At 40.0% G+C, this 19,947-nt stretch overlaps 1 protein-coding gene across 2 annotated transcripts; it reads left to right on the top strand.

Moving 5' to 3' along the window:
* On the top strand, positions 1 to 19,873 carry LOC117477436 (protein SON). 2 transcript variants are annotated; one of them, XM_034124098.1, is made up of 20 exons: positions 1 to 90; positions 1,067 to 1,285; positions 1,932 to 1,966; positions 3,289 to 3,500; positions 3,829 to 3,998; positions 6,028 to 6,245; positions 6,326 to 6,569; positions 8,249 to 8,442; positions 9,228 to 9,383; positions 10,367 to 10,539; positions 12,117 to 12,251; positions 12,990 to 13,076; positions 13,181 to 13,399; positions 13,971 to 14,081; positions 14,644 to 14,760; positions 14,925 to 15,072; positions 15,818 to 15,886; positions 17,142 to 17,257; positions 17,460 to 17,561; positions 18,129 to 19,873. In XM_034124098.1, the coding sequence occupies exons 1-20, from the start codon at positions 8 to 10 to the stop codon at positions 18,204 to 18,206; spliced, it is 2,886 nt and encodes a 961-aa protein (XP_033979989.1). In that variant the 5' UTR covers positions 1 to 7; the 3' UTR covers positions 18,207 to 19,873. The 2 variants fall into 2 exon arrangements, with proteins under 2 accessions (XP_033979989.1, XP_033979990.1); XM_034124099.1 differs by having other exon boundaries at positions 6,332 to 6,569.
* The last annotated feature ends 74 nt before the right edge of the window (positions 19,874 to 19,947 follow it).

Below are 19,947 nucleotides of genomic sequence, written 5' to 3' on the forward strand. Positions count from 1 at the left end.
TTTAAACATGGCGGCTAACATAGAGAAATTTTTCCAGGATTTTATACTGAATAAAATCAGAGAGATTGAAGACCAGAATGAAGACAAAACGTATGTGCATGCTGTGTTATGGTTGTGCTTTAGTAACAGTTAAATAGCAACCTGTAGCTGCTGTACAGCGCTAAGCTAACATGCTACCGTTACAGCGGCCGGCTGCTGCTCTAGTTACAGCATAAACAATGCACAGGAGCTAATGCTATGCTAATTAGACAGCTATGTTAGGTTACTCAAGGAAAACAACAAAAGTATATGTATCTAAATATACTTAAAGTACCAAACGTAGAGTAGTCATTGTGCAGATTGGTCAGAATATTATATATGATATGTTTTATAATTATTGATCATTAAAGTGTTATAGACTCTTATTTCACTATTTCACTTTTTTTAAAACTATTTTTCTTTTTGTATTTACTTTTTAATATTTACTTGCACTATATTTGTCTGTTTTTCTGTATTATTGTGTTGCACTGTTGGAGAAGCCTGTGACCTAAGATTGTCATCGACATAACTACTCTGTAGCTATGTTCGTATGACAAATAAAGAACCTTGAACCTTGAAAGGTGCTGCTAGTTTTAATGACTTTGTAAACTGCAGGGTAGCTTGTGAATTTTGTAGTAGCAACACATTTAAATACTCAGGTAAATGTACTTAGTTACTTTACACCACTGGATTCTGTGTCAACAAGTTTACCTACAAAGTGGATGATTGGCTGTCAACAGGCTTCCTTAGAGAGGAAGAAATGCATAACTTCATCAACTATTCGTGTACAGATATACTTTTTAAAACTCTCCAGGCATTCGACTTTCTGAGCAGTTAGCCCATATGCTAAACCTATTATGATAAACCTAATCTTGTCAGATAGTGTCTAATCTGGGATTAAGTCATAACATCTATTAAGTAAACTCTTCTTGAGACAAGCCTCTTAAGTCACTATTAGATATCCTTATTGGACATTTAATAATCATGCTGTGTTGGATAGTGTTAACAGATGCAACTAAATCACATCTTTTCTCTGTGTGTCCATTAGTTCCCCTGAAGGAGTGGGAGATGGCACTGAACAGTTCGGAGCAGAACAAGAGTCTTCAGAGAGAGACAAACAGGATAATGTAAAGTGCAGCGGCTCACCAAAGAAACACAAGAAGCACAAAAAACACAAAAGTAAGAAGAAGAGGAAGTACCGTGAGAAGGAGGAGAGCAGCTCCGAGTCCGGGCCGGAGGAGGACGGAGGAACCAAACTCCAGCCAAGGTCAGAAGACATTTTTGATAACACTTCCATGAATTCACCTTTATAGAAAGTAAGCCCACCTCTGATGGCTGATTGATAGTCATTATTGTCACTATTTAAGAGCACTAACACCTGTGCAAGTAAACACAAATGACAGTTCTTTAAACGACACACAGCTGATGTTATTTTTAATCACAAAGTTATTCTAACATAGTGTAGTGGTGCTAACCTGTAAACCATACTTTAGTTATAAAAGATAAGATAAGATAGGACTTTATTCATCCCGAAGGAAATGGTTGTGCCAGAGTTACAAAAATGCAATAAACACAGCAGCATAATAATACAACTGTACACTGACAGTGCAGTAAAAAGAGCAATTAAATACTACTACAGGAAACATAGACGGTCAAATAATTAATGTAAAAAACTGTTCAGTGATGAGCAGTATTGAGTAGTGCAAAACAACCTAGTGGCAGATACGTAATTGCAACGTTATGTATACTTAATTTTTTATTTAAGTTCATAATTCATACTTAAAGTGCGTATCGTACTACAAATGTTAAAGTCATGTTCGATCTACGGTAGTTACTCTCTGGGATATTATCTGCGACTGGACCTGACCCTTTTTTAAATGTTCCTAACCCAGGGTTGTATCTTTGTTTCGCAGAAAAGGGACACCAACAGAGGCAGACAAGGAGCAAGGTAAGTCTCTAATCATTGAAATGTACATCATTCATACAAACATGTGTCAAATTCCCTTTTCATGGAGAATTTGATACAGTGTTGATATGTTCGATTGGTTATCATGTTATGTGTCTTATCAAACCAACCACCTCTTAAAGGGATAGTTTGGAAGTGGTGCTGTATGAGGTGCTTATCAAAGTCAGTGTGTTACCACAGTGGGGGGGTCAGCACCCCCATATGTTGCAGAATCTGCACAGCGGTTAAGCAATGTACTGCTTTGGAAGTGGGGAGCAACAAAATGTATTTAAGCCAAATGAAAGGAAGACTAAAATAATGAATATTAGTTTAAGTGTACACTATTTTTAGCACATGTTCACTGTTTACCGGTACGCCAAACAGCCCTTTCCGCTGCCTCCATCAATCAGTCTGACTTTGGTGAATCCATCTAACATGTCATACACTGCGGTCACACAAATAACACAAACAGACAACACATGTAGGCATCAGCCGGCCAGGAACTCCTGTGTTCTGTGAATTATAATAGAGTTTATTTCAAAAGGTGCCTGTTGGATTTAAAGGGCACATTTGCTAAATATAACATAAGGCGCTTTCACACCGGAGTACTTTTCCCCGTACTTTTCCTGTTTAGTTCCGATAGTTCCTGGGATTTTGCGTTCACACCAAAAAGAGAACTTAGTTCATGAGAACTTTTACCCCCTTTTCAGTGCCTGCTAGAGAGGTGGTACTATCCTGGGGATAAAAAAGTTCCAATTTCTGATTGGCTGGGCGGATTGCAAACCACGCCCCGTAAAACTCTGAAAAGTTTTGTAAAGCCGCCATTTTATTTGCTCGCATTAGCATTATTAGCATTAGCATTAGCCCAGCGCACCAACGGAGAGAGACTAACTTATGGTACACAAAATAAAACGTGGGAGCGGTGGAGATGAGGAGGTGTCGGCGTTCTGGCGATTTACTCGGAAGGCTTCAGTAGAAGCTGCTGGGACTCCCAGCAGCTTCTACTGAAGCCAGTCCCCAACTGGGCACTAAGTGCTGGGTGCTGGGCACTAAGTGCTGGGCACTAAGTGCTGCAAAGTACTTGGTGTGAAAGCAGCTATACACTACAACTGATTAGCTTTTACCTTAGAGGAGCTAAAATATGTCTTGCCGCTGCCCCCGTCCATAGTAAGTGTACAGTGCTTTGCTTCTGTGCAGTAACTGCATTGACTATGCATAAGTACCTCATCTCCTTATTCAAACGGTCCCTTTAAGACACACACACAGTAATTCCAGTCGTACGAAACATGCTGTACTGGCACAGAGCTGCTGCATTGTGTGTCCAGGTGAGGAAGACCAGAACAAGTCCAGAGGCCACAAGCGGCACTCATCAGGGAAGAAGAAGAAGAAGAAGAAAAAGAAAAAGAAGAAGAAGAAGAGAAGCAGGAAAGATGACGACAACTCCTCAGATTCAGAAGTGGTGTCCAAGCAGAGGGAAGGGGGTCAAAGCGTGTCACCAAGGCGGCGAGTGGAGCTGCCTGATATTATTCCTAAACAGGTAAACATGTTGATATCACATCAAGACTTCATCAATTAAGATGTAAAACAATAAAACATAAGTATAAGAGCTTTGTGTAATTGGACCGCTAGCTTAAAAATCATTTGAATTCAGAAGGATTCACACATTTCTGGTGTCTGATTAAAGATGTCACAAAGTAAATGTAAAGAATTCTGGGGGGAAAAAACTACTTTTCTTTAAGAGTACACTTTTTTTCTGGATAATAGCCAGCCAGTAGCTATAATGCTGATCTTAAGACTTGAACCAAGTCTTATATATGGACTTGTTGGTGGAACGAGTGTGTGACAAACGTCTCCCTTCTTTACAGGACAGTTCCAAAAAAGCACTAGGTCAGGAGGGCCTCGGCAGGAGGAGTTCTCGTTCCCGGTCACGCTCACATTCCCGTTCCGTGAGGAGGAACTTCCGCTCCAGACACCATTGGCCCAGATCCAGGACCAGCTCCCCGTCCAGTCCACACCGCCACAGGACCCGGTCCAGGTACGGATGACCTAACCTTTCATCTTCCTGCCTTGTTGTCTAATGTCATTTCTTTATTTTCCTCCAAGTCGTTACATCATGTGTTGATCTCAACTTGCCAAACGTTATAGAATAGTGAAGATTCATTTATTTTAAGGTCATTTTCACCACAGTTGTGTTAGCTCAATTGTAGTTATGTCAAAGAAAATCTGAAGTCCAAGGCTCCTCCAACAATGCAACATACAGAGATGGCAAAAGTACACGCATCCTTTACTCAAGTAGAAGTACAGATACTGGATTTTAAAATACTCTGGTAAAAGTAGAAGTACTGACTAAACTTCTTTACTCAAGTAAAAGTAAAGCTTTGAAATGTACTTCAGTAAAAAGTACCCATAACTACCAGCTGTTTTAAAGAGTAGCTGACCTCCCTTTATATTAATAGAACATTAATGTCATTGTTAGCTAATGAATGTTTCCATGCTGAACAACGGCAACATGACAACGTTTTCATTGGTCCCTCTTCTTTAGAGAAGACCAGGAAATGATGGATACACGGATCGTGTTCAAATCAATAGGCACGCAATGACTCTAAATAATAATGATCACGCCACCAAACACACATTCAAACTAAAGGAACCAGCCTGTTTGGGAAATGTAAGAAGTAGAAAGTACAGGTATTTGTGTTCAACATGTAAGAAGTAGAAAGTACAGGTATTTGTGTTCAACATGTAAGAAGTAGAAAGTTCAGGTATTTGTGTTCAACATGTAAGAAGTAGAAAGTCCAGGTATTTGGGTTCAACATGTAAGAAGTAGAAAGTCCAGGTATTTGTGTTCAACATGTAAGAAGTAGAAAGTACAGGTATTTGTGTTCAACATGTAAGAAGTAGAAAGTCCAGGTATTTGGGTTCAACATGTAAGAAGTAGAAAGTACAGGTATTTGTGTTCAACATGTAAGAAGTAGAAAGTACAGGTATTTGTGTTCAACATGTAAGAAGTAGAAAGTCCAGGTATTTGTGTTCAACATGTAAGAAGTAGAAAGTCCAGGTATTTGTGTTCAAAATGTAAGAAGTAGAAAGTACAGGTATTTGTGTTCAACATGTAAGAAGTAGAAAGTCCAGGTATTTGTGTTCAACATGTAAGAAGTAGAAAGTACAGGTATTTGGGTTAAAAATGTAAGAAGTAGAAAGTCCAGGTATTTGTGTTCAACATGTAAGAAGTAGAAAGTACAGGTATTTGTGTTCAACATGTAAGAAGTAGAAAGTACAGGTATTTGTGTTCAACATGTAAGAAGTCAAAGTAAAAAGTCGTCAGAAAAATAAGTAGTGGAGTGAAGTACTGATACCAGAAAAATGTACTTAAGTACAGTAACAAAGTATTTGTACTCCACTACTTCCCACCTCTGGCAACATCATATAAGGTTATAAAACAAATGTTATTTTTTAAATCGTTTTTGTCACAATATACATGGCATTAACACTGTGGTTACAACAACATAACAATCATGTAACAAAAGGCCAGCAAGGCAATACAAATTAAAAATTAAATAAAAGGCTAGGGATATCCTTCATATGATTATAGTCTTAAAGATGCATGTATCTGTTAGCTATTGTTCCAGTCAAATGTATTTGTTTTAAGTCCAATTTTCCAACTTTCTGTGGAGTTGTGTTTCTTGTAATCTCCAATTTTTTAAGTCAGTTTTTCCATCAAAAAAGATTTCTTCCACAATTGTTACCGGGTTTTCGTACGTGGTGCTTCCTTACCCCAATTCCTAGTGATAGCTACTATAAAACACATTTAAAAAGAAGAAACAGAGTAGAAATACAATATTTCCCGATCATCTTGCATGATTAATGTGCCAATGAAGTCAAGTATAAACATGTCAACAGCTATTGGATGACATGACATATGCTCAATACTGATTCAGATTGATGGAAGTGGGCTTTTTTATAATCATGGTGTTTTTTGGTTTGGAACGTTTCCCTAATCTTCACCTAAAGGATATTTTGCCCTTACACGGTACATTGACTGAGCTCTTCCTTGTCTTTTGTAGATCCTCAGAGAAGAGGGGAGCTCACCATGAATCCATACAGTCCTCCCACGGTTCTTCAAAAGACCCCAACCCTCCTCCGCTGGACTCAAACCCGACTCAGAGTGCCGTCAAAGCAGAAGAGCGGCAGAACTCTGACCGGAGGGAGAACAAAGCAGAAGAGCGGCAGAACTCTGACCGGAGGGAGAACAAAGCAGAGAAAGCAGACGGAGGAAAACCAGGTAGATCCTGAAGAGCCTCTGGAACACTTCTGATTATGATGAGATGTCTAATTAATGGATGTTGTGTTCTAATGCCAAAGCTGCAGGTTCTGGAACATCCACGTCCACGTCCACTTCAGCTGAGCAGACCGCTGCACCAAAATCCCCCCGGCCCTCGGACACTTTAGTGAAATCACCAGCGAAGAAGAGGAGGAAACCATCCCCACAGAGGAAGAGAGAAACAAAGTCCTCCAAAAGGCAGAAAAGATCTCCATCACCAAGCAGGAGCCACAGGAGGGGGTCCAGATCCAGGAGCCCCTCGAAGAACAGGAGGTCACGGTCCAGGTAGAGTGACAGGGATTCTCTTTATCCAGATCTCCTTTTATCCAGGTGCTATTAGAGCTAACAACCTTTAGCGTGAACCCAACAAATGTCATTCTGAAAAAGACTATATTATTACAATCTTACAGTATTGCATTTCCTATTGCACCTACCCTTTGGAAACTGAACTGGGATCAGACTGGGCCATTTGCGTTAAAGATCATTGTCAATAAATCTACGTGTGTAACTTTACGAACTTGATTTATGGGGGGCCGGGTGTGTTGCCATTTGTCTGGTCGTTCTAGCCAGAATTTATTAAACACATTAATACATTCACTTACAAATGATATCTGTTCTCTCTATTTATCTAATCATTCTTTGTTCTTAATTTAAACATACATTTAGCTAATCAAAATAACTGTATGACATATTTGTCTCAAATAAAAAATGGAAATAAATCCACATGCCATATCGTGACTTTTATGAAGCCTTCTTCATTTACATTATAATATAATACTTATTATGATTACTCATAATAATTGTGATAACACACAATCCGGTTGACTGTACTCACTTTAACCTGGCCCTGTTGAACACTGACAGGCACAATATTAGCATAGCATTAGCGATATTAAGAATTATATTCTTTCGTATCATTATTTGTACATCTTCTGCGAATGGAAACTACCATATGGTTATATTATTGAGCAGGCACAGTACCCAGTGATTGTCACAGTGTATATTTTACTGGCACTTGTAAGAAATTAAAATCAATGTTTATATGGCGTAATTTAGATTAAATATATTCTTATAATTAAAGCTGTTTTATTCAGAAAAACCGGAAGTTCACACACTTTTAATTTAAAACCTTTATTCTGAAAATTATTCATTTCCGGTTAGCATTAGCATGTGGCTAATGTTACGTTTTGAAACCGTGAATTGAAGGTGAAATTACATGTTGTGTTGTACACTAAACACACTGTCTTTAACACTCATTTATTGACGCTGCAATACTGTTATTAGGGAATGTTTAAATAACCACAGACATTAGAATGATGTAATTTAACACCAGAAAAACGACAGGAATTGCCTTGGACCCGTCGACGCCGGCCAATAGGAGAAGACTACAGTTGATAACCCGTGATGGACAGGGAGAATCGATCTCTTCTTCACCCTCTGCTGCCCCAACGCGAACGGGACCAACAGCTGGGAGGGGGGGAGCCACCAACTCGCAAATTTCATTGTGTATCATCGCATTATTTGTTTAATTAAATGCCGTTAACTTTTATAAGCTTCCTTGTACTCTTTTCAGTTTATCCTTGTCTCTGGGCTTAAGAAATCCTAACACACTAGATGTTTATTAGTGTGTCCAACATTGAAAAGTGACATGATTGTTGCGTCAGGGGCATCAAATTACCCCCAAATCCATTTTTCCCTGCTCTTAGATGTGCAAGAGCTAACTGTCATCCTATCTTTCATCTTCACTGAAATGTTGTCCATGCAAATCCACTACAAGTCATTGCTTTCCATCAGCCAATCAGGGGAGTCTTTGTGAAAGGACCTACAAACTTCAGCTGTCCAACTCATTTCTAGAAAAGAACAAGGAGGGATATACTGGAGGAGTCTTGCTATAGGAAGCCTTCACATTATGTTAGATGGTATTCTCCTCTGCACAGGAATTGAACCGGATATTTTGTGTGCAGGTCAGGGGGCCGGCGGCCGCGGAAGTCTCGATCCCCGTCTCCGTCCCGGGGTCGGAGGAGGCCTACGTACAGCCAGAGGGACCGCTGGAAACGAGAGCCGAGTCACTCCCCTGTGCTCATCCTCCGCAAAAATAGGTCCCCCAACCGGAAACTGTGCAGTTCCAGCAACAGCCCTCAGCGCATCAGTGAACTGGGTCAGAACACACCTCATACACTCACTGTAGTGCCGTTAGGAGTTTTGATTCATTAGCATTTTTGATTTATTAAGTGAATATGTGTTCTATTTCAGCCACTCTGGTCTGATCAGTGTTTGGAATAATTTGAAAATGACACTTACGGTTACATAATCCGAGGTGTAACAAGTACTGAGATTATTTACTTGAGTAGAAGTAGCAGTACTACTGTGTAAAAATACTCAGTTACAAGTAAAAGTCCTGCATTCCAAATTGTACTTAAATAAAAGTACAAAATCAGCATCAAAATATACTTTTAATACGAAATGTAAAAGTACTCATCATGCAGAATGGCACAAATAAGAACTCATTTATTTTATATTCTTGTATACTAGTTAATCATGTATACATGTTTAAATATCTTCAATGTTGCACTTAGTAAAGGTGGTGTTTATTTTAATTATTCAACACACACTGGCTAGCTTAATTTATAATGATGTATTTTATGTTTTGTATTATAATCTAAATCTGTAACTTGTTAGTAAATATGTAAAATAAATGAAGTGAGTAAAACACAATGTAGTAAAATAGCTAAATGTGAAAATACTCACATCTTTAACTTAAGTACACTACTTGAGTAAGTGTACTAGGCTACTTTACACCACTGCATAATATCATAAGTAATATCCTGCTTACCTTTGTCAAATCTGCTCTCTACGAAGTTTGTATTTGTGTGTAAACAAGTATTTATCTAAATATAATGGAATGGATGTTAAAACACGTTGTCTCTTCTTTGTGTCTCTCAGATAAAGAGCAGTTGTTGGAAATAGCCAAAGCCAACGCTGCAGCCATGTGTGCCAAAGCAGGACTGCCCATCCCTGCCAGCCTGAGGTCCACAGTGCCCCCCCTCACTCTACCTCATGGTATAGCCATGAATGCTGCTATGGCCAGTATGACCGCTGGTAGGAGTTTTTCTATTTAATGCATTCTTTTTTGGAATAACTAATCCATCAACTGGGATGACTTCATTCAATCAGATTTGGTTGAAACTTTCAAGAGAGGGTTTTTTTTGGTTTAGCCTCATTGATCTTATGTGGAGGAGTATATTGGCTCAGCTCTAAATACATTTATGAAATGTATTTTCCAAGTATATACAATTTTGAGATACTTTACTTGAGTATTTAATCTACTTTGTACTTCTCTACTACAGTTCAGAGGTACATGGTGTACTTTGACTCCACTACATGTATTTAATCCCTTTAGTTACTTTACAGATGTGGATGAATGATGTGAAATATAATCAAGTGTTAAATCAGACTTTAGTTCCACCTGGAGTAAATCCACAAGCTACCCTGCAGTATACAAAGTCCTTCAAACTAGCTGCACCTTTACCAGCTTTGAGAACACTTTCATGATCAATCATTATAAAACATATCATATATATTATTCTGAAATGGACCAATCTGCACAATGACTACTTTTACTGTCGCTACTTTCACTATATTTTGATGAGAATACTTTTCTACTTTTACTTGAGTAATATTTTGAATGCAGGACTTTCACTGTAACAGAGTATTCCTACACTCTGGTACTTCTACTTTTACTCAAGTACAAGATCTGAGTACTTTTTCCTCCTCTGGTCATCATGTCATCTGAGCCTGGTAGTCAGAAATGTGTGTTATTGTGAATTATGATGATAATTATGATGTTTTGCCCCATTATTGTAATATATATATATTATTGTTAGATTCCACAAAGAAAAGCACATTAAACAAACACGAATGGTCACACAAGATATAACTTGATTTATGAAGCAAGACAGAGAAGTCAGCTGTCAGGATGATGATCGTTGCTTTGTATGTCTTCTTCTGAATGACACTCACTTGAGTGAGATTTGTTTGTCATTGGCTGGTTGTCTGTCTCTGTGTCCCCGTCCTCCCTACAGCCACCATGACGGCGGCGCTGACTAACATGGGCTTGTCCTCTCTTCTCGCCCTGCCCTCAATCACCAACAAGCCCCCCTCTGGCTCCAACCAACCCACCTCTGCTGCTTTAGAGGAAGTGAAGAGGAAAGTAGCCAAGCAGGCCAACAGCATCAGCATCAAGGAGTTCACTGACGTAAGTGTGCTTTAATGGGGATAAAAGTGAAGAGAATAATCGAATAACTACTTTATAGCTAACATGTGGTTTCATTAAGTACTCAACAACAACAACAAAAAAGCGACCTACATACACCAACTGCCACAATTTAGGGTTCAGTATCTTTCCCAAGGACACTTCCAAACGACGGAACATTTTAAGATCATAGAGTGGATAAGGAATGAGTCCTCAAACCTGGGAATAAGGCGGTGTTTACACGAGAACGTAACAGGTTGTATCTGCTACTTTTCTCTCGCGTATAGCCCGTTCGTTCACGCGAGGCCGTAACGGAACCGCGGAAACGGACACCGCAAACGATAACGGGTCCCAAGGTGGATAGATCTGCAAACGGAACGCTCTGGGGGGCCAAACGGCTCAGTGTGTACGTCCTATATGATCATTTCCTGATAACGATGAAGCCATAGCCCCACCTCTCCCCACCTCTGCTGCTAACTGCTGTAGCATGGTCAGTAGCTACTGTCAGTAGCTACTGACCATGCTACAGCTACTGACCATGCTACAGATGTTAGTACAAAATCTACAGCTCGACCATGCTACAGATGTTAGTGCAAAACCTACATCTCCTCTACCACAACCATCAGCAACAAGTGGACATGGAGAATTACATGAACTACATGTTGCTAAATCCACCGCGGGGCATAAACAGAAGGGCAACCATGGCAACCATGCTCGGGGGTCTTCTTCGCTGCTTTTGGTGTATTTTGTGGCAGAAGTACAGCGCCACTTACAGGCCCGGCATGTGTACTACAGCCTCTCCAGCGTCTCCAGTGGTCTCGTGTGAACGGACACGTTAAATGAGCCGAATGCGTGTGAACGGAAGACTTTTTTGATAACGAATTCGGTCCATTTGCGTTTGCGCTCCCGTGTAAATGGGGTCTAGTCAGCATTTTTTACCTCTTCCTGTTCCCTCGTTTAAACTCACTGTGTTTTGATAACAAGCCTGAAAAAAATGATATATGAATTTAATATCATCTTGTTAAGTCTCTCTATAGCTAGCTTTAAAGGGTTGTTTAATTTATTTTAGGCTTATTAGCCGCCAATAATGACAGTCAACTGTGAGCAGACTGGCGGTTAATAATGTGAAGTTCATTTCTTATTCAGTGTACTAAGGGTTCTTGTATTTAAAATAAAAATGCACGTCTCCTGTATATTTGGAGAATTTGTTTATTTTTAAATATAATGTATTTTTGACCTTTTTCAAAAAACATTTTAATTATCCAGAATGTTTGATATTGTTTATATTTGATATACTATTTTTTATTTTATTTATTTTTTTTAAACTCCACTTTTTAAGTATTTGAATGTTGAGCACACGGGTCCTGTAACAAAATAATTTCCCAATTTGGGATTAATAAAGTATCTATCTATCTAATTTTCCACTCAAGTATAAAAGTCTGAGGTTGAAACTTAATGTTTAAATGTGCATTGTTTAAATGTGCATAGTGCTCACAAAGGTTCCCTGTGGAGCATGTAGCAACACGTGGAACTATTTAATCCTTGTGTGGTGGAGACTAAAATTGCTGTGTGTTTTTCAGAAATGCAAGATGATCGTGGACAGTAAAGGAGAGCTGCCGGTGGCGATACCACATGTGTCCGATGAAGAGGATGATGGGAAACCTTTCGGAGGGTCAGCACTTCGAGAACAGAAGGCCATCAGCTTCAGCATCAACGTAACAATCCACACACTTGTCTATATGTTCGCATTTCCTATGAAAAGGAAGTTTCTCTTGTTGTAAATGTGTTCAAATGTGTGGTCAAGACGTTTAGGGATTAGCACTTTACATTATAACTGAAAATAACTTTACTCTAACATCATTTTATTTGAGTGAAAACATATAATGCCTTTTGCATCATATTGCCGTATTATTACCCCTATTTTTCCCATTACATTGCAAATATATATATTACAATGACATCACTCCCTAATTGTAAAGTGAAAGGCATGTTCTGCCCCATTATTGCAATATATATGTTATTGTTGGATTCCACTTTGAAGGGAATTTAAAAGAAAGCACATTAAACAAACACGAATGGTCACACAAGATATAACTTGATTTATGAAGCAAGACAGAGAGGTCAGCTGTCAGTGTCAAGACAGCTCTTCATTTAACACTGACAGACGTTTGAAGTTATTCTGCAGAACAGGAGATGGTCCCTTGCTGCTTATTTTTTGTATTTTATAATCAGATCAGAATTGTTGTGCAATGTAATGGAAACTAACAGCTGATGTGTCATGGAAACACCTCAGGCAAACCCTTTCAAGCGACATTTAGTTGACTTTTTGTATTTAGCCACTTTTCATTAAGAGTAAGTCCTGATAATTTTCAGTACTGATGATGTAACTCATTGGATGAAACAAAGACAGTTAACATTTTCTGTCGTCGTCCCCCCCCCCCCCCCCCCCCCAGAACGCCACAGTGCGTCCAGCAGTACGCAGTGACGCGGGAATGGCCAAGGAGTTTCCTGTGTCCTCAGGGTGCCAACATCGGAAGAAGGTTAGATTTTAGACATTAGATTTGATCTCATAACAGTATATAAAAGTCTAGGTAAAACAATGTCCTGATGCTTTGTGGGTAATCTAATGTGTGCCTCTCATTAGGAGGGCGAGGGACTTGGGGCCTATGGAGAATGGGTTCCTGTGGACAAGGCATCAGAGAAAGCTGCAGCTGCCGCCAGAAAGGCCCTGACCACCGTTTCCAAGGCAACAGCATCCCCATCATCGTCATCAGCTGACACGGCGACAGCAGCAGAGTCAGCAGAGGCGGTGGAGCAGAGTGTGACAGATTCTGACAGCGTGTTCCCTGACCCCCTGCTGCAGGTGTGTGTATAAGATATACAATATACTGTGTGTACATTTTAAAACATTTTGTATTATAAGCAGACAGGTACTACTGCATTGTGTTTACCTCACTCTGTAGCAGTGAGTCTGAGGCACATGGTAACTAGGGGAAAGATCAGAAGACAGTTTAACTAGGAAAACACTGTTTTACTCAAGACTCAAGAATGAGAGTACGTTTTACCAGACTACTTATCTATAATGTGGGAAATATGATACTGTGCTATAATAATTTTCTGAAGGGAGAGCTTGCGTTTAATTTGCCTTGTTCAACGTCATTCACAAAAAAAACATTCAGTGTTTGTCAATGCTTTAAAAAAGTAGTTTTCTAGGTTATGTTAGTTGAACAAATGCTTTCACCCGTTCAAAGAATGACCGATTTTCTACACTTTCAGTTTCCAATCATATACTATTACATTATATCATTATATATATCATTTATTTTATTTTCAGAATTTCATTTTAATTTTCAGAATGTCACATTCTTAACAGACTGACCCTCCCCCTTTTTCTCCCACTCATGCTGTTTGTCTCTCCCCTTCCCTCTCTGTAGCCAGTAGATATCTCTCAGGCTGTGACGGACAGAATCAAAGCTCAGAGGCGATTGGCTGAGAACCCCTATGATGTCAATGCCATCTGCATGCTCAGCCGGGCACAAGAGCAGGTAAAATACAAAAATGTAGTACACACACTCCTATAACTAACATTTAATAACATTCAAGTACCATTAATGGTAAACAACGAGTGTTGCCAAAGCAGAACAACATAATGACTAAAGAAACACAAACCATGAGTCGACAGCAGGATAATCTCCACATTTTAACGTCACTTTATGATTTTTGAAGTCAAAAGCTAACGTTAGGCTATAAAGGAACTACAGCACCGCTAAGCTAAAGGCGGCTAATGTTCGGCGGGTTGACGTTTAAACGTCTCATTTAGACACTTGGTAGCAACCACCATTTTTTTTTATTCACCAGTGGTGTATTTACTAACGTATTTTATGTCGTAGGACCAAAACGTTTTAATCTTGTGTTAACCTCTGACCTTATATCAGGATAACAACCAAAACACATTGACTTTCATCATCTTTGGAATGGGGTAGGGGGGGGGGACCGTAATTGTACCTCATGACATGTAACAGTCATCAATTGCTTTTGTTTCCCAGACTACCTGCTTGATTAGAGTATTGGATATACCTCTGTTCTGATGGAAATGTCCTGTTTCAGGTGGATGCGTGGGCCCAATCCAACACTGTGCCTGGCCTGTTCACCGGTTCCACTGGAGCCACGGTCCTCACCTCAGAGGAGCTGTCCACCAGCGGACCACAAGCATGGCTGAAGAAAGTAAGATGTGCACTAAGAGGACAAACACAAACCTGACTGATGTTTAAAAAAATGTATATATGTGTATCCCTGTGTGGAGGTTTCTGCCTTTCTCACCTCCACAGATGATTCTTTTGTGTCTTACATTCCTGCTGTTATTCACTGTCTCTTTGTGTCTGATTCAGGATCAGTTCCTCAGGGCAGCTCCAGTGTCCGGGGGGGTCGGGGAGTTCCTCATGAGAAAGATGGGCTGGAGGACAGGAGAGGGTCTCGGGAGGAACCGTGAGGGGACCGTGGAACCGATCATCATTGACTTCAAGGTCGACCGCAAAGGTGAGAGGCCCAAAACACTGGAGCAACAACCAAGTGGTACACATCTATTACACACATTTGATTACAGTGTGGGCCAAATGTGGTCCAAGTAAGGGCCCCATACTTTATGGAAAGGTCCACTGAAGAATGAAGCATACATGAGATGTATTCGTTAGGGATACACTCGGTTACATACAAGATTATGCCACCATTTATTTATCAGATCAACATCCTTAATCCAAAACAGCAAAGAAAATGTCCTAGCAGCTAGAGTCAATAGATGAAATAGCCTCTGTGTTTGATGTTTGTACTATAACCTTCTGGAAGACCAGGCAGGAGGCACATAGGGTTTAACTCTATTGGTAAACCAATAACACACAGTTCCTTCACAATAACAGACCAGTAGCGTTGTACACATGACCAGAAACAGTGTATAAGATCGCCCGTTTCAGAGTTACATTTACTGCTGAGTGGAGATGCATTCATATCCATTTTGTTTGTGAGAGCAGGTGTTATATGTATGGATCCTAAACTGTTTAGATTTGGTTCAGTTATAAATAGATATTTTCCTTTTTAACAGAAAGCACTTTAACATCTCTCCCCCATCAGCCAATTCGAGGAACGATTCATTCCTCAATAAAGTCTCCACAACTTAATAATGTCTCCTTATTGATATGATGTGGTAAATAGTGTATCACACTTCTGTCTTTACATACATTCCATCTGCCTATTGTGAATCACATGATGTTATGTGTGTGTGTTTCAGGACTGGTGGCTGAAGGAGAGAAGCCCCAGAAGCAGACGGGGGGGCTCGTGGTCACCAAGGATCTGATGGGTAAAGGACTCACAGCACACACTTATCACATATGAATATATCATGTGAATTATGACGTGACGTATGTATCACAGTCTTCATCAGCAAATAAAGACTACACAATAATATCAAAGATGGACGATTAGACAACTCCTAATTGCTTGATGACTTGTAGGCCTCTGTGGCCTCACACACTGTAGCTGTTGGTTAGTAAATCAGGTCTCCTGTAATTGTATCTGACATTACCAGGTCTGGACAGATTTAAAGATTAAATTACAAAACGCTGAGATAAAGACAAGAAGCAGCAACAGAACAGCTGAGACAATGTGTGAAAACTAAAATTAGGTCAGCTAACGTAACATCCGATTTACTGGAGGGCTCCGAAAGGACTAGTGTCAGCACCTCCAGATGTTTAATGAGGATGTATCAGAACAGCTGTCTGATGTAATGCTATGTTAGCATTAGCTTACAGAAAACATGATCTGTGAGACAATGACCGAGTTGGAGGCTGACTCCACCATGGGTCTGTGCAGAGGATTGTGGGTAAACAATAGTCAGATATCATGGTGGCTTGCAAACCTGGTGCTGTAGAATTATTTGTAGCATACTGCATTGACATACTATGTATTCATTCATACAGTGCATTACAAGTGATTTACAAATCAGCTGCAAGAAAAAAAAGGTTTTAAAACAATACATACAAATATTATACATGGACACAGTGTTTGTATCATCTGGAAATTACAGAAGACATCATACAAAGGTTCAAAATATAACAATTCTTTTTCGGTTATCGTTGTAAGCTGCCCACTGAGAAGGCAAATGTAATGTTTAAAGGCAACTTAAAACAGATTTCTGAGAAAAGAAAGTCAGCATTTTGAGTTTTTTCTGACTTTAATCTCCTTACTAAAAAATAAATTCACTTTGGGTTAGATCTCAATCAATCTATCAATCAAAGTGTATTTATATAACCCAATATCAAAAATGTTACATTTGTCTCAGGGGGCTTTAAAGTTTATAGAGAATACAAATACAACACCCTCTGTCCTTAGACCTTCACATCGGACAAGGAAAAACTCCTAATGTTAAAAATAGAAAAATATTCCAATCCTCTCCCGTAGAAATGATGACCTGTAACCGCCCGGTTATAATCCATTTGATCTGATAGCGCTGATCAACGTCAATGTAAACTCTTCAAATCAACTCCTCTGCTTCAATGCTCTCTAGTGTGTGTGTGTGTGTCAGTGTCATTCTCTCCTCTCCTCTGCTGCCACAGGGAAGCACCCGGTGTCCGCTCTCATCGAGCTGTGTAACAAGACGCGAGTGATGCAGCCGGACTTTGTGATGGTCCATCACAGCGGGCCGGACCACCGCAAGAACTTCCTGTTCAAGGTGAGTCCTCTCTTAGTCGTTCTGAGCCAGCTTTGTTGAGTGCTCTAAAGATTAAAACAGCAACAGTAAGCTGGGAAAGTGTTTTAAGTCAATATATGTACGTACGGTTTGATTCCCTCCCCTTTTCTTACGTTTGTTCTGATTGATATATCCTCGGATGGTTATTTCCTAACACCCTTTCCGTATGTTGTGTTGTGTGCAGGTCACAGTGAATGGAGTGGACTACCAGCCTCAGACTGCCAGTCCCAACAAGAAACACGCCAAGGCCATGGCAGCTACCGTCGCTCTGCAGGCTCTGGGAGAGGTACATTCAAATAATGTTGATAATGATAATAACCCCCCCAGGTTTAACTGTTATTTCACAGTATGTGTAGAAAGACAATTACAATTGGACCAATTAAGTGTGGACTGGTAACTAGAGTGGTGCCATTTCGCCTGAACTGAAACCCCCCCACTGCTCCTAAAGTTCTGTTGATCTATAACAGCTGTAAGCGGTACGAGTTATTTCAGTGTCTTAGCTTAGTTCCTTCTGTATTTAAACTAAATCAGCGTATCATTTAAAAAAATAAAAAATAAGCCCTTTACATCCCTTATTTAAATCATTGGACTCTAAAAGTTGTAAAATCCAGAGTTATTTTCCCTCCACATTCACCTGACTGAGCCGAGAGCGGGTGATGGGAGGCGGGGCTTAAGGAAAAACCCAGATGAGGACTCACTATGGGCCCAGATACCAGTTATTTTGCTCTCGAGAGTCAGGCCATTTTGTCTTCATGCGCCACTGAGCTACTCTGATGGTCCTAAACGTAGTCCCGCCTCTGACGCTGTATCCAGTTCTCTTTATACATCCATGATTGTTTTATTGTGTCCCTAGGTTCCTGTTGACGGACCAGGACTCTACACGGGCCCCGTCTTCACTGCTGCCTCCACCGGCCCCCTGTTCTCCACATAGACACACAGAGGAGTTATTCTCTCTTCAGTTGTGGGACAGAAAGTGTTTTTTAAATCACACTTCAACCCGGTCCATCATCTCCTCACTCGTGACTTATTTATACAGTATTCTAATTCCTACAGTATTGCTCTCAGCCCAGGACACTTGAGAACTGGCTTCAGAGTAGATTTCTACAAAATGTACATTTCATCATCAGGTTCTTCACTGACAGGAGTGCTAATGTGTATATGAGGAGTTTCCATTAATTAAAGTGGAGGCATGTATCTATGTAAGTATGTATGATAACATGTATGATACAGTAGCATATCAACTGACTGATACCTGAGTCTAGCTAAGCTGGGCTGTTTCTCTGTTACAGACTGTATTTATCTGTGGCCTCCTAACAACATGTTTGTCTTACCAGAGGCTTTAACATTTTATGGAACTAACCTCTAAAGCAGAATAAAGATTATATTTATGTAATGTAGTGGAGGAAGCCACATCGTGCTTTTTCATGTATTGAATGTCATTTAAGCTTTTGAGTGTCACCAAAGCCCCCCCCCCCCCCCACCATATATGAGACAGTGACAGGTGCTGACTAATGTTCTGCTCTTCAGTTGGATTAAAAGACATGGTTTTCCCAGGAAGCATGGATAAAGAATTAGTGAAGATGTTCCCCACAGACCATGTGACCAACCCACAGGAGTCTTATGACCTTGAACTCATCTCTCCATGTTCCCCCTGCAAACACTGCCAGTGATACTGCTGCTGAACACTATTCTCCCTGCTCCCCCAGCATTTACTCTGACAAATCGGGTCAGTTCAGACATTTACAGTATAATGTTGTACAACTTGCAGTAAGAAGATTTGTTTTATATTCTAAGCGCTCATGAACAAGTGTACCTCACCAAGGTCTAGTGAAGATCCTCTGTAAAGGTCCTGTGTGGAGGATTTACAGGGATCTACTAGCAGAAATACAATTCCTTTTTCATTCAGTTTGCTGGGGATCAGTATCTTGCACAGGGACATGTTGACTCTGATTAGTAGTATTTATCATTTATAATATTATCTTAAACCTTAATATATGTATATAATTAGCTGACCTTTCCCCCCGAGTCCACTGAGGAACCGACAGGATCCTGAGGGCCACTGTAGTTAATCTTCTGTCCTGAAAGGGAGGGGGACAGGGCAGGATATTTTGTTGAGTGTTGCTGCTTCAGTGTGCAGGTCACAGAACGAGATGCATTGTGGGACCTGTAGTTTATGGGAACCATGCAGGATTTAACATGAACTTATTGTATTTTGCCAGCTCCCTCAGGCCACATGAAATCAGGTGTATGTTTGACACCCTTGCTCTGAACACTACAAATGATTTTGTCCTTATTGTCAACAAATCCCATGACAAAGACCAAAGCCAACAGAAAACTGAGCCTAATAACAATTATTGAGTGAACATCTAAAGCCGGAGTGGAGCTCACGGAGTCATGTCCCATTACATAATGGCTATTATTATATTACGTTGTTAATGACAGTGTTTGTAAGATGCAGATTTTACCTTTTAGTCCCTCAATACAGAGTCTTAAGATTTGTACGCTCAATTAGCAAAAGTGCAAGGGCGCTTTTCTGATATTGTTGATTGTAATACGGTACCTGACAAAACTTTTCATATGAATAAAGATTTCATGCAACTCATTGTATTAATTCTAAATAGATTTGTTTCAGAAGCAAGAGCTGTGTCCGGGGTCCTCTGAAGGTTCACCAG

Source organism: Trematomus bernacchii, unplaced genomic scaffold (assembly GCF_902827165.1).
Source record: "Trematomus bernacchii unplaced genomic scaffold, fTreBer1.1, whole genome shotgun sequence".
Classification (NCBI taxonomy): Eukaryota; Metazoa; Chordata; class Actinopteri; order Perciformes; family Nototheniidae; genus Trematomus; species Trematomus bernacchii.

Coding starts and splice junctions, on each gene's coding strand:
- LOC117477436 (XM_034124098.1), top strand. CDS start 8: ATGGCGGCTAACATAGAGAAATTTTTCCAGGATTTTATACTGAATAAA. Junction 12,252..12,989: donor CCATCAGCTTCAGCATCAAC/GTAACAATCCAC, acceptor CCCCCCCCCCAG/AACGCCACAGTGCGTCCAGC. Junction 17,258..17,459: donor GCAAGAACTTCCTGTTCAAG/GTGAGTCCTCTC, acceptor TGTTGTGTGCAG/GTCACAGTGAATGGAGTGGA.